The sequence below is a fragment of the Sciurus vulgaris genome, assembly GCF_902686455.1.
Source record: "Sciurus vulgaris genome assembly, chromosome: 2".
NCBI lineage: Eukaryota > Metazoa > Chordata > Mammalia > Rodentia > Sciuridae > Sciurus > Sciurus vulgaris.
Window position 1 is genome coordinate 14447977 of NC_136462.1, and position 13186 is coordinate 14461162.

Here is a 13186-nt window from a genome sequence, read left to right on the forward strand (position 1 = left end):
TACGATGACACTTTGCAGAGAAGTCTTCTGGGGGCCAGGCGGTGTGCAGGCCTCTCAGGACGGTGCTGTCCTGCGTCCCGTGGGTCTCCCTGGCCACATCTTCAGTGCCTCTTGTCCAGGGCCATTCCTTCAGCTGCGTGCCTTGGTGCCGCCTTTAGGACGTGCCCAGAAGCTGAGCCCTGCCCTGCTCCTCTGCTGCCGCGTCCTTCAGGCCACCGCCACCTTCCCCTGGCTGCTCACCAGGGTGGCCTCTGCAGGTGCCTGTGGTCTGCTTTGGTGTGGCTGCCCCAGCACCAGGGCCCTTGCTCCCTCTGCCCGCTACGCTGGTCCCTGGGGCACTCACAGGAGCAGCTCTGGCAAGGCCCTCTGACTGCCACCCCTTGGCGTGGCCGCCTCTGCCCAGCGCCCGCACTGCCTTCCTGGGCTCACAGCCTGCCTCCCCTGCGTGCAGACACCTGACTGGCTTATATCACACAAGTGTCCCATTGCTCATTCCCCCGGGGCAGGGACTCTCTTGGGCTTGTGCTGTCCTTGGCCAGTGTCCTGAGTGCCTGGGCCGTGGCAGGTGCGCCAAGCTCGCCCGTGCGCCGGGTCTGCTAGTCCCCTGCCTCCTCCCTTCAGGCTGAGCTCCTGGCACTCTTCACCCCACGCTCACAGAGAACTACACCTCAGTGGTCAAAGTGAGTGCAGTTCAGTCCCCGCCCAGAGCCAGCTGTGTGTCCCTCTAGGCCACAGATGTCCCACGGAGGGCTGTCCCCTCCCACCAGCTGCACATCCACTTAACGTGTTCATGTGGCTTCTTGCTGAGTGTAGTCATAGGATGTCTTAGGAAGATCAGGAGCTCAAGTCCGCTCCATCTGTAAGGGAGGGGAGAGTGTCAGGTAGAATCCCCCCAGCTCCCACCTCTCCTCACCTTCCTCAGGAGCCAGGCCTGTCCCTGTGCCACACATGCGGAAAGGGCAGGTCTGTCTGATAGGAAGCCAGGGCATTAGCACATTGATTTCTGTGATGGATCGTAGAACGGCTGTGCTGGAGGAGAGCGTTGCTCCCTCTTCCGAGGTCTGTGTCCAACCCAGACAGTAGTGGTTCAGATTCGGAGACTGCTGATCTCACCTAAGCCGTCCTGAACAGAAGGGAAAGAGACACCAGCCCAGGGAGAGGAGGAGCTTGTTCGGAGGTACAGGGCACAGAGGTCCCGCAGGTAAACATGAATTTGTTACCATAAATTGCGGGGATGGTTGGATTCGTGGACCATCACCTAGTGGTCCCACGCAGAAGGACTGGTCTCCACCATTGTTCTGCCCTGGCATTTCTTGTATTCTAAATGCCACACAAGATTTCCAGGAGCCTGTGGAGGGGCTGTGACCCCATATGCCTTCTGTGCGGGGCCTTGCCGTGAATGCAGCCAGAACCTTAGGGAACAGTCTTGGGGTTTCAGTCACTGCTTTCAGTGTCTGGTGGTTGGTCCTAAGCTTTCTTCCCAAGGTGGTTCCAGGAGGGGCTTCCAGCAGCAGGGAAAAGCCTTTGTGGGCTCAAGAGTGTTCTGTGCATGTCCTTCCTGCTCGGCTGAGTGCAGGACCTGCTATATATACTGGTCTGGCTGAGGAAGCAGTTTATGACTCTGGCCCAGTTTCTGACCCTCCCACACCTTGACTGGCTACCCATGCCCAGAGGCTCACAGAAGGAGCTCAGCCCAAGCCTGTGCCTCAGCCAGAGTTCCTTGGATCCAGGGGCCTTGGAGAAATAGACAGCCTCTGCTTGGGAGCCCCCATCTGCACTGGGGCAGGAAGGGGAGGGAGACGTGGTCCATAATGACAGCTCTTCTGGGGTGTGGGATGGCGTGGGTGTGTGCTTCACCGAGTGGGAAGGGAGAGTGCGGTTGGGAAGACTTCCTGGAGGAGGCCATGCTTGGGCAGGGCTTTGGAGAACTCTAAGCAGAGAAGGTGGGCGTGTCATTCACCTGTCCATCACTGTAACAAGTACCAGAGATAACTGACTTAGATGAGTTTATTCCAGATCATGGTGTTGGAGGTTCCAGTCCACGATCAGTTGCCCCTGAAGCTTTAGGCCTCAGAGTGTGTGGTGGAGCAGAACCGCTCGCCTGAGGGCACAGCTCACCTGAGGTGGGGAAGGGAAAAGAGGAAAGAGAAGGGACCTTGTTTCATAGTCCCTTTTGTGGGCACGCCCCCCCCCCCAAGTGACCTGAAGGCCTCCCATTAGGCCCCTCCTCTTAAAGGCTCTGCCGCCTCCCAACAGCACCACTGTGGGACTGAGCCCTTAACATACAGGCCTTCCGGGTCATGCCAGATCCAGACTGCATTGAGGAGAGGTGGCCGAGGTGGAAGCGGGAGATGTGCTGGCATCTCCTGGGGGACAGCAGGCCAGGGCAGGAGGACTGCCCAAGAGTGGGCCTCCAAGCCCGAGGCGAGCAGAGCCCCTGAGACTCCAGGTGTTTCCTGCTTGACCGCCCAGTCTGTACTGCTCTCTGTCCTTGAAGTGCCCTGGATCCCGTGGAAACCCCCCTCCCAGCTGCAGCCGAGGGCCACTGGACTCCCCTGGCAACCGAGGGCAGGCTCAAGCTCAGGCTCCGGTCAGCCGGGAGCCACCCTGTTGCCTCCCACATTGCTCTTTTGAAAACCAAAGGGTCTCCTCCATTCCCCTGCCACTGCCCGGGCATGAGCACCGGGGCCCAGGCAGCTGCAGCACACAGGCCAAGGTCTGCCGGGGGCTGGATGAGCGATCCCGGTCTTCCCCAGCCCTGCGCGTTATTTTTACTTCACTTCTCCTGGCCTTGACTCTCTAATCCTGCTTATTTGTTTTTCAGTTATTTTGTATTTGCAAAAACCTTAGGTCCTTTGAATAAGAAGGAAAGAATTTTTTTTTTTTTAAAGTAATCTTGCAGGCATTTTGATCCTTCTAATATTTCCTGTTTGGCCTTCAGAGAGCAGGTTCACAAAAGCCCCGGACTCTACTTGGGACCACGCAGTGCCCACCTGCTCCTGCGTTCCGTGCTGCTCTCTGGGTTCAGAAGTGAGGCTCTTGGTCCGCCTGCTGTGCTGGGCTGGCCGGCCCCGGAGCTGGAGGCCAACGCTGTGCTTCCAGGGAGCCGGCAGAGCCCTGCTCCCATGAGCAGAGGCGAGCGCCCAGCACACTGGAGGCCGGCCCTCTGACCAGCCCTCGCTCTGCCTGGATACCAGACTTTGTTTAGTAAACTTCCCAGCCATGGCCTGTGCCCAGAGGGAGCACTCTGCTGGCTGCAGTGACCTCGCCATGGCTTCCAGCAGGCCTGCTCTCTGCGGCCACGGCCGTCCGAGGAGACGGAGGGAAGAGATGATGTTTGCCGAAGGTCTTGTGTCCCCCACAGGGTTTGGGCTTGGAGTTTTCTGCCGGGCGCTGGGAGGGACCCTTGCTCTGACTGTCAGCTGTGGGCTGATACCTCGCCTCCTCCCGGGGGCAAACTGGGTCTCAAGCTCAGTCTGCGGCTGATGCTTCTGTTCTCTCCTCTTGGGTTCGGTGCTAGGACACGTGTCTGCTCTCAACTCCTGCAGCCCTGCAGGCTGGGGGGCAGGGGAGTCATCTTCTGGTGTTAGTGGTGTGGCTTCAGATTTTCTACCTAAGCAGGGGCAACTGTCCTCTGTCATGGGAGAGGTTCTGGGGGACCCAAAGGGGTGGGACAGACTTGATATGGGTGACAGACACTGGGATGGGGGTCTCTGGTCAGGGTGCACAGGGGAGATCCCAGCACCATGTCAGACAGACAGGTGTCTCCACACTGCGAAAGTCCACAGTTGATAACATGTTTGTTGAATGACTCAAAACAACAAGTGGGGGGCGGCTGGCTACAGTACTGCCTGGCCAGGGCCACGTGTGTGACATTCTGGGCGTAAGATGGGTGAGGGTTTCTCATGTTCCTCCTGCCTACGTGTCGGGAGGCCCATCTCCCACCCCACGGCTGGGGCACAGGTGGAAGGTCCCGCCTGCCCCACGTGAGGACTCTGCACTGTTCCCTGGCAGTTGCTGTGGGAGGGTCCCTGACTACTGAGACCGTGGTAAACTGCCATTCCGTGGCCAGCAGAGCCCCCAGGAGGACCTGCAGAGCTGCACCATGGCGACTGTGGGGACATGCTGCTCTTCGGGAAGACATGGAGCCGTGTTCAGACTTGGAAAGGCTTGGTTTTTAAATAGAAAACCAGGGAAAGCAGAGTTGGGGGTCCGCCCGAGGGTGTAGTCAGAGGAGAGTGGATGCATGGTACTGGGAAGCACGCCTGTGTCTGAATCTGCCTCCCAACAAGAGAGGAGAAGGACCCTGTTCTCTCTTGATCTCCCAGGGCCTGGAGGTCAGGCAGGTGGGCAGCAAACACTGGTGGAGTACCTGCTGCTTCCTGCGCCACCTCGGCAAGGCAAAGCGTGCCCTGTGGGCCAGGGAGGGAGGTGCCCTCTTGGGAGGGGGTGCTTGCCCGCCTCTGCCTAAATCCTTGGCTTCATGCCTCAGGCAGCATTTATAGGTGGCAGGATTTATTTTCTGTATCCAGAAACCAGAAAGTGTGTTCTGAACATTTAAATGGCTCTGACCAAGAGAACCAAAGCGGAGAGCCAGAAGGGACCCTAGAAATCACACACCAGTCATGGAGGAAAGGTTTTGTCACGTGCTGATTCTCTTTAGCAGTCTGAGGCCGAGTCCACGCTGAGTGGTGACCAAGCACTGGCTGCCAGGACTCGGGACCAGGTGGTCCAGCTTGTCAGTTCCTACCTGATCTGACCCAGCCTCCCATTTTAGAGGATAGTGGTCTGCACTTCTGTCCCCACAGCCACTGTACTCCGTGTGCAGGATCAGACAGTCTCCTTTCTGTGTCACTTTGCAAAAAAAAAAGCTTAGATCAGTTTGCTGCGTTCCGAGCATGCTGAGAGGTCTTGGGGTTCATTTCTCTGCCCAGGCTTCCGGGCAGGTAGTAGGTAAGTAAAATTTTTCTTAGACTCAGCCACTGACTCAGGCTGCCTGGGATCCCCCTGGGACTCCCCCACATTCAACAGAGTGCGTCCATGGGCTGAGGAAGGGTGTCTGATGTTTCTGGGCGCCGCCCCGGGGTTGCCTGTGACTCACCAGCATGGAAATCTGCGGGGCTTTGCGTCCCGCCCCCTTCTCACTCTGAAAGCCACCTCCAGGAAGCTAACCCTGAGGCGTTATCATTCCTGAAACACTGTGGTCCTCAGCCCGGGCCCCTGCCCAAGCTGCCCCTGTGCCCCCAGCTCTCCTCGAAGTCCCATTTGTCCTCCTGGGGCTCAGCTCACAGTCATTTCCTTCAGGAAGCCTTGCCTGACCCCACCACACACTGGAAGTCCTTTTTTCATTTTGAAGTTGCTGGTTTGCTTGTCAGTCCCCACATCTGCCTGTGCTCAGAGGACTGTTGCTGGCTGTGTGGACAGAGCTAGCACATAGTAGGTGCTTGGCAGGGAGCTTCTGGTTCTTGGCCTGCCTGACTGGTCTTGTTGGCAGGGACCTGGGAGAGTCTTCTGGCGTGTTTTGAATTAACCCACATTCAGGTTAATTTATGAAAAAAGCCATTCTTACTACCGGATTCTTGAAAAAAGTCAGGCCTGAGCTTCTCATGAGAAAGGAGGGGACTTCCGCTTCCTCCTCCCCACTCTTCCCTTGTGGGGTGAAATCGAGGATGCATCTGTCAGATGTTCCCCTTGCTTGGTCTGGAGGGAGCCTGGGAGGCCCTGCATCATCCAGTGAGGCCCCGTGGAGTTCTTGGTGCCCGTTCATCACCAACGGGTTGAAATTCTTTCCCGTGAAAAATTTTCTAAACTCAGTTCTCTACCTTTGAAACCACCTTCCCCTGTTTGAAAGCGTAGCAGACAGGAATCTGTAGTTTGTGCTAGAGCTCTGGATGGGATTTTGTTTTCTTGAGGCATAGTGGCTGGACGAAGAGTGACAGGGTGTCACCGTGGGCTGGCGGTGCTGCGTGGGCGCAGGTTCTGGTCTCTTCTGTGCTCTCCCAATACTGGCACCTGTTCCCCCCTTTTTTTTGTTTCCTTTTCTTTCCCCTCCCCTCCCCCTTCACCTCCCTCTCCCCGTCCTCCCCTCCCCCTCCCCCTCTTTTTAAAATTGATTTTTATTATACACAAATGGGATACATACTGTTTCTCTGCTTGCACATGGAGTGAAGGCGTACCATTTGTGTAGTCACACTTCTACATGGGATAATAGTGTTTGATTCATTCCGTTATTTTCCCTCCCCCCACCCCTCCCACCCCTCTTTTCCCTCTACACAGTTCCTCTTTCCTCTATTTTTACCTCCTTCCCACCCACCTCTCTCTCTTTTTTAATGGCCAGGTGGCGGAGGCACATCCTTGTGGGGTTCAGTGCTGCGCGTTGGTACGTTTGTACATCGCACATCCATCTGCTCAGGACCCTTAGGTCACCGTTGTCCCAGCCCTCACCGTTTCTCCACCATGAGAACGTGAGGACGCTGTCCTGGAGTGCTCCTGAGGGCGTGACGCGCTGCTGGTCCCTGCAGTCGCCCCCATGTGAGCGGAGGCCAGCACCCACTCCGGCAGGCTCCCTCCCCTGGGTTTGCTCTCCACCTGCTGTGGCCCAGGCAGGACCTCTGGAGCTGTCTGACTTGTTCTGAAGGGCGGTGCCCGGGTCCCCGTGACCCTTCCTGTGCTGGAGAAGGTGGAGGTTTTCTGCACGAACTCCCACTCGTGCCTGGGCAGCTCTGCGGCCCTGACGGTGCTTTCCCTCGCGCCTCCACGCTGCGGTCCCGGCCCCAGGGAGTGGCCGGTGGGAGGATGAGCCGTGAGGGTCGGGAAGGACCCGCGCTTTGTCCACCCGGGCACGAGGGGACACTTGCCAGTGACCTGCAGCCTGATGGGCAGCCTGTGGTGCGCCAGGGCCAGGAGGGCAGCGAACCTTTGCTTGTCAGCAAAGCCGAGAAGCGGCAGCCAGTCATCACCGGTGTTGACGGAGAAGGGAGCCAGCGTGGCGAAGGTGGTCCGTGGAGCGGAGCCTCTTGGGCCACGTACAACACCGCATGTAAAAAAAGAAAGAACCAAAACCTAGGACTTGGCGAGTTTCCCGTTTCAAGTGTGTGTGCTCTTCTGTGCTCACCAGCAGAGACACGGGTTTGGCCATCGTAGACGGATCTGCAGTGCTGCATCTTGACCTGGGATGTCCCCAGAGCAGGAAGGTGGCCTGAGACCCCGCCGCCCTGGGTGGCTGTTTGCATGAACTCTCAGCTCCCAGTCCTGGGACGAGGACGGCACCAGTGTGAGGGAGAGCGGTTGATAGCTGGGTCTCCATGAGGGGAACTGGGCGAGGGTCACCGCTGGCTCTGCTCCTTGTAGCCACGGACCTGAAGCGAACCCACAGCACTAGCTCTTTTTTTTTTTTTTTTTTTTTTGCTGTTTTAAATAATTACTTGGTGTAGTTTTTTGTTTGTTTGGAGGGTTTTTTTTTCATGGTGCTGGGGATCGAACCAGGGCCCTGTGCTTGTAAGGCAAGCACCTTACCAACTGAGCTCTCTCCCCAGCCCAGCATTTGCTCTTGGGGCAGGTACTTGGTCTTCCTCCCCAGCAGTCTCTAGTTGGTACTTGGGGCCATTGTGGCACCGTGTGAGTGGGTGTTGTGGGTCTTTCGAGAGGACACTGCTTTTGGCAGGCCCCTCTTCCCCACACACAGCGGGATGTGATGAAAGACAGAAAAATGCCTTATTATTATTTTTTTTAACCTGAAAGGGAACCCCGTCTGTCACCAGGCCTGCTGCCTCCTTGTTAGAGATGTGGCAGCAGAGGCTCAGAAACAGACGCAGCGAGGCCAGGTCACACCACTCCTGAGTGACTGAGGTGTTGGGAGCCAGCCCTTCTGATTAGGAATGGGGACGGATGAGCAGATGTGGTCACGGTCAGCCTCGAGCACAAAGTGACAGTGTGAAACAGTGGCGGGTTCGTGCCATGGATTGGCAAATCTAGGCAGAGTGTTGACAGGAGTTGGTCAAGGGCAGGACAGTGGGAACTGCTGCATGTCTGCAGAGCGGGGTGACCACAGAAAAGCAGGAGGTAGGTGAGGGCGGCGTGAAGTCAGCCCCTCAGACGTTCTTCTCAGCAGCCTCTGAAGCGTCGAGGAAAGGCATCTCTGGAAGGAGTTGGTTGGGGGTGTTGGTGGCCTTTGTCCAGTCTGCAGCCTTTTATGAAAAATGACACGTGCATGCTGTCCCATGCACTTTAGACCTCCAGCCCAACGGTGACACTCCTGGACAGACGGGCCGGGGGTGGGAGTGGAATTGGCTGTGCGGCGGCGGATCACGGTTCAGTGACCAGCAGGGAGAGGGTGTGGTGTATGGGAGTGGAGAGGGTGTCAAATGTTACGCACAGGATTCTCATCTGGCGAAGTGTAAATTCATATGTAGAAAAGAGACGGAGTGAGTGCAGCTACGTGGCTGTCACTCGGTACCCCTGGGGGATTTTGTGGAGTCCATCTGAATTGAATGTGTCGTTCTCTCGAGCAGGGAAGAGCATGGAGGAGATGAAGAAGGTGCTGCTGCTGGTGCTGGGCTGTGCCGTCCAGGTAGGGTGTCACCGGGCAGGGGAGGGGCGCCCTCAGCCATCGGGGTTTGGATTTGTGGTGACAAGGGTCGCCCTGGGGTCAGGAGGGAGTGGCACTGCCTTTAGTCCAGCATGACAGAGGCCTCTGGGTTCCCAGCAGAGAGTGACCAGCCACATCTTAGGTGGCAGCTGTTTCTTATACCAGGTACCTTGGGCAGGAGGTTTAGTGAGGACCCCTCAGGCCAAGGTGCCACTAGCAAGTTGTCCCCAGTAAAGGAACGTCTAGAGCAGGGAGTTGCAGACTACACAGCCGTGGGCCAGGTTTGAGCCACTTCCTGTTTTTGTGAATAAAGTTTTATTGGAACACAAGCATGGCCTGTTCAGTACTGTTATCTCTGGCTGCTTTTGTGCGGTAATGGCAGAACTAAGCAGCCTTGGCAGAGACCAAGTATCAAGTCTGAAACTGCTACCGCGTGGCCCTTTACAGAGAGGACGTGCCTCTGGGCCAGGCCAGGTGTTCTCCACTTCTTGGGCGTGCCTCTGGGTGTGGAGGTCTTGTTTGAAGCATGGATTTGTGTGTCTCACCCCAGTGTTTTCCGTCTGGGAGGGGGTTTGGTATGGGATTCTGCAAACAAGCTCTTGAACCACTTTCAGAGAAACCTCAGTCTCGGGCGGCCTTCTAAAGGAGACAGCTAGGCTGGGGTGGGCAGTTTACTCAAAACTGACCGTGGCTGTGGATGGAGCATTGGGTGTGGCCACACTCACAAAATGCTTCTTTTAACATCCCCAACCCTTCACAGTGTGAGAGGAAGGAGGAGTTCATTGAGCGGATCAAACAGCTGGACATCGAGACCCAGGCGGGCATCGTGGCCCACATTCAGGAGGTAGGAGTGTCGCTTCTCTGCTCGGTGGAAGTGTTTAAGGTTGCACCACCCGTGGATAATTCTGCTAATTTTAGGTTTCAGGCGCCATAGTCAAATTGATTCTATTTGAAAAGGTAGCCATCAGCAAGCCCAAATAAAATAGGAGTAAAAATAAAAATTAAAAAAAAAAAGCTACCTCCATCAAGTCTCCTGCCTCCTTCTTCTCTCCTTATATGGATTCAGACTATTTTTAAGAGCTGTCAAGTGGTTTAGGCTTAGAATTTGATTTACAGGCCCTGAAAATGTATTCTGGCAAATGTCACCCTGCTCCGAACAGTTGATCTTCATAGATTCTCCGCTGCAGTCAATGACACACAGAGAATCAGGCGGCTGCCGGGTGGGTCGGGGGTCCCACCAGGGCTGCCTCAGGAAACTCGGCCCCAGCCCAGGCCCCGGTGGGGTCCAGAGAGCTCCGCACCACAGGTCACCATCGCAGGGCACAGGCCAGTCCCCCCGCTGTCCCTCTGCTCTTCTCTTGGCAGAGCTGGCATCAGTGAAGAGGTGGCTTCTTTGTGAGGCAAGAGTCCACCTGAAAAGTGACTTTTCCCTTAGGATTAGTCCTTCCCTTAGGGCTTAGTGCTCAGGCTACTGAGACAGCGGAGATAAAGGAGCTGGGTGTGCTGGTCCCGGAGGAGCTGGAGGTGGCTGAGCCTGAGCTGCTGGGGTGGACGGAGGCGGTGCAGTCAGGGCGCTGCTGGGTATTGAGTTCTGAACTGGTTTGAAGCAGGGGATAGGCGCGGCTCGTGGTGGACGGGGGTCCAGCAGTGCCAGAGGAAAGTCAGTACTTCCGTCAACATTGGCTACCCTTGCTGGCTGCCTGTTAGCCCGTGAACCTTCTCCCTTTAATTTCCCCTCATGTGCTTTGAAACCATATCTGCCTAGGAACCAGGTCCTTGAGGTTAGTCAGTTCTTTACCATGTGCCGTCTTCCCTGCCCAGACAGCAGGATATTAACACACTCACATCCAGGAGAGGCGGCGTGATTATCAGATTTAATGGCTCGTCCTGAGCACTGGCTTCACAATTTATTGGTACTTTAAGAAAATTCAGGACTGCAGACATAGCTCAGTTGGTAGAGTGCTTGCCTAGCATGCAGAAGTCCCTGGGTTCAACCCCCAGCAGCACACAAAAAAAGAAAAGAAAAAGAGAAGAAAAAATTCAGGTGCCCTAACAATCTCTGCTTGTTAGGAACAGGAGAAAGGAGCCTTTAATTAAAAGCTCTGCAGGTGACCCTGTGCCTGCCACTGGCTTTGAGTCCCTGAAACCCAGCCTCAAAACCCCTGAGCCTGAGGGTTTTCCCAGCCCTGGGAATGGAGCAGCCCAGAACCTGGCCTCCGAATCCCAGAGCCCGCCTACGTGATGGGGTGAGATTTCTAATTCAGAGATCATCTCTGTCCAGGCTTGTCCTTTGTGAGTTGGGGAGAGAGGAGAGCAGGCGTTGTTCTTGGAGAAACTGAAGGGCCCTAGACAGGGCCTTGTTTTGACTGTGTATTTGATTGTTACTGCTCTGAATCACTTAAGAACCTTCCTGTAGCGAGTCTGAGAGCGTGCCTGATCTCATTGGTTTTGTTTCCCTTTTCTGAGGTCTGAGCGTTATAATGTTTTCTTCCAAAAACGAGAGGACAGGGATCGGACCAGATCCCAGCTCCCTGCTGATGGAGAGGGATGAAGCACTGGCCTTCTGTGGCTGTGGGCTGAGATACAGACTTCTCAGAATCCCTTTAGATTTTGGACAGAGTAACCCACGATGGCCTGGGCCCCACGTGCGGGCAGAGGAGGCTTAATGTCTGCCCTGTTGCATCAGAGTTTACTTCAGGAAAGAACTAAAGTCCCCTTCCTCGTCCTCCCACCCAGGGGCCTGCCCTCATTGTTGGTAAAGATATTTGCTTCACCACCAATATCTTCTTATCCCGGGATCTTCTAGGGGAACAACTGTGAGAGGTTCTCTCTGGTATTTCAAGTCTTGAAAGCAGAGTGGCTTGCCAGGTGGGGCCCCTCTGACATCGGGGATTGATAATGCGGGGGGGGGGTGACGCGGCCTCTGTTGTCCCCTGTGCCGTCTGCCCCATGGCCGTGAGCAGCAGGTACTCAGGAACCCGGGGCTACCTGCGCTGGCCTCTGCAGCCCTGGACGTGTGTGCCTGCAGGTGACCCACAACCAGGAGAACGTGTTCGACCTGCAGTGGCTGGAGCTGCCGGACGTGGCCCCGGAGGAGCTGGAGGCGCTGTCCAGGAGCATGGTGCTCCACCTCCGCAGGCTCATCGATGAGCGGGACGAGTGCACCGAGGTGCGGCTGCCTCGGGACGGCTCAGCGGCGAGGGGCTCGGGACTGGCCCTTCCCCTTACCTTGGGCCTGGGCACCTCCCTGTCCTGCTGGCAGGGTCTGCTGCAGGGGGGACGTGGGTGATGCCCCTGCGTGAGTGGCGAGAAGGACGGAGGGGGGCAGAAGCTGATCAGGAGGCCCAGCTTGTGGTCGCTGGTCCACTCAGACCCTCCTTCACTCCTCTCGGTCCCACTAAGTACTTGAGCTCGTTTTGGAGCCTGGCTCCGTCCTCTCGGTGCCTACCTCCTGGTTTTGCGGCAGAGGCTTCTCTCTTCTCAGGTGGTTTTTCCACCCACCTGGAGCCCGGGCAGTGTGCTGGGCCCAGGGGTGCACTGTGGCTCATCCTCCGCTGCCCACCTCTCCCCTGCAGCTGATCGTGGACCTGACGCAGGAGCGGGACTACCTCCAGGCGCAGCACCCGCCCAGCCCCGCCAAGTCCTCCAGCGCCGACTCCACGCCCAGCCCCACCAGCAGCCTCTCCAGCGAGGACAAGCAGCACCTGGCTGTGGAGCTGGCGGACACCAAGGCCAGGCTGCGGCGAGTCAGACAGGAGCTGTGAGTGGGAGCACTGGCCTGGCCTGGGCTGCGGGGCGCGGGGCTGCTCTGCGTTGGCGCTGACTCCCAGGCCCAGCTCGCCCCCCGGGGCTTCACAGGGAGCAGGACCTCTTCCAGGTCTGTCAGTTCCTCTCAGCCCCAGGGTGCTGATCATCGGAGGTAGACTGCTGTCCTTGGGCCTCGCTGGGGCCAGGTGACTACATAGGTGTTTTCTCGGAGAGTGACACTGTGGAGAGCTTCGCATGGTGGCCTCTTAGGGCCTCTGGAGAGCCTGCTGTCCCCGGGGCCTGCACCCGATGAATGTCATTCACCCGTCGTCCAGGGCTGCCGGTCCTCACCTTCCTCACCAGGAGTCGTGGGCTCCTGCGGCTGTGGCTGGGGTCTCCTCACCTGTCCTGCGTGTTCACAGGGGAGCCCTGTGGCAGATGGATCTGATTTGAGGGTTAGAAACTTAACTGGAGAAAGTGAATTTGAGTCAGGGACACTTGCAGGCAAGATTGATAGGCATCCATAGGCAGCTAGATCCCCTCCCCACCCCCGAAGCCCGTGTCCCCTCCCACGCCTGCATGATCTGGGGAGGTGGCAGCCTGTTCCCAGGGCCTGCCCAGGACCCCCCTCCCCACACTCCTCCCCTTCCTGCCCCTTCAGCGAGGAGAAGACAGAGCAGCTCGTGGACACCAGACACGAGGTGGATCAGCTGGCGCTGGAGCTGCAGAAGGTCAAGCAGGAGGTGAGCAGAAGGCCTGGGTCCAGGGCAGGACAGGGCTGGGGTACCGCAGCAGGGCCTGGAGGGTCCTGGGGATACCAGGCGCTAGGGAATTGGCCCTTCACTGTCCAGA

The 13186-nt window shown here is 57.1% G+C and overlaps 1 protein-coding gene across 5 annotated transcripts in view; it reads left to right on the forward strand.

Moving 5' to 3' along the window:
• CCDC88C (coiled-coil domain containing 88C) overlaps window positions 1–13186 on the forward strand; it is a 153257-nt gene that overhangs the window by 47250 nt on the left and 92821 nt on the right. For 4 of the 5 annotated variants that reach the window (XR_013762218.1, XR_013762219.1, XR_013762220.1 and 1 more), the window contains exons 5-9: window positions 8511–8569; window positions 9348–9431; window positions 11616–11756; window positions 12163–12347; window positions 12996–13077. Coding sequence is in view for 1 of the 5 variants with exons in the window: in XM_079129540.1 (XP_078985666.1) it covers window positions 8511–8569; window positions 9348–9431; window positions 11616–11756; window positions 12163–12347; window positions 12996–13077 (551 nt within the window). In the remaining 4 variants the exon portion in view is untranslated. Of the gene's footprint in view, window positions 1–3207; window positions 3347–8510; window positions 8570–9347; window positions 9432–11615; window positions 11757–12162; window positions 12348–12995; window positions 13078–13186 lie in introns of those variants that run through there. The other variant, XR_013762221.1, reaches the window with a different exon arrangement.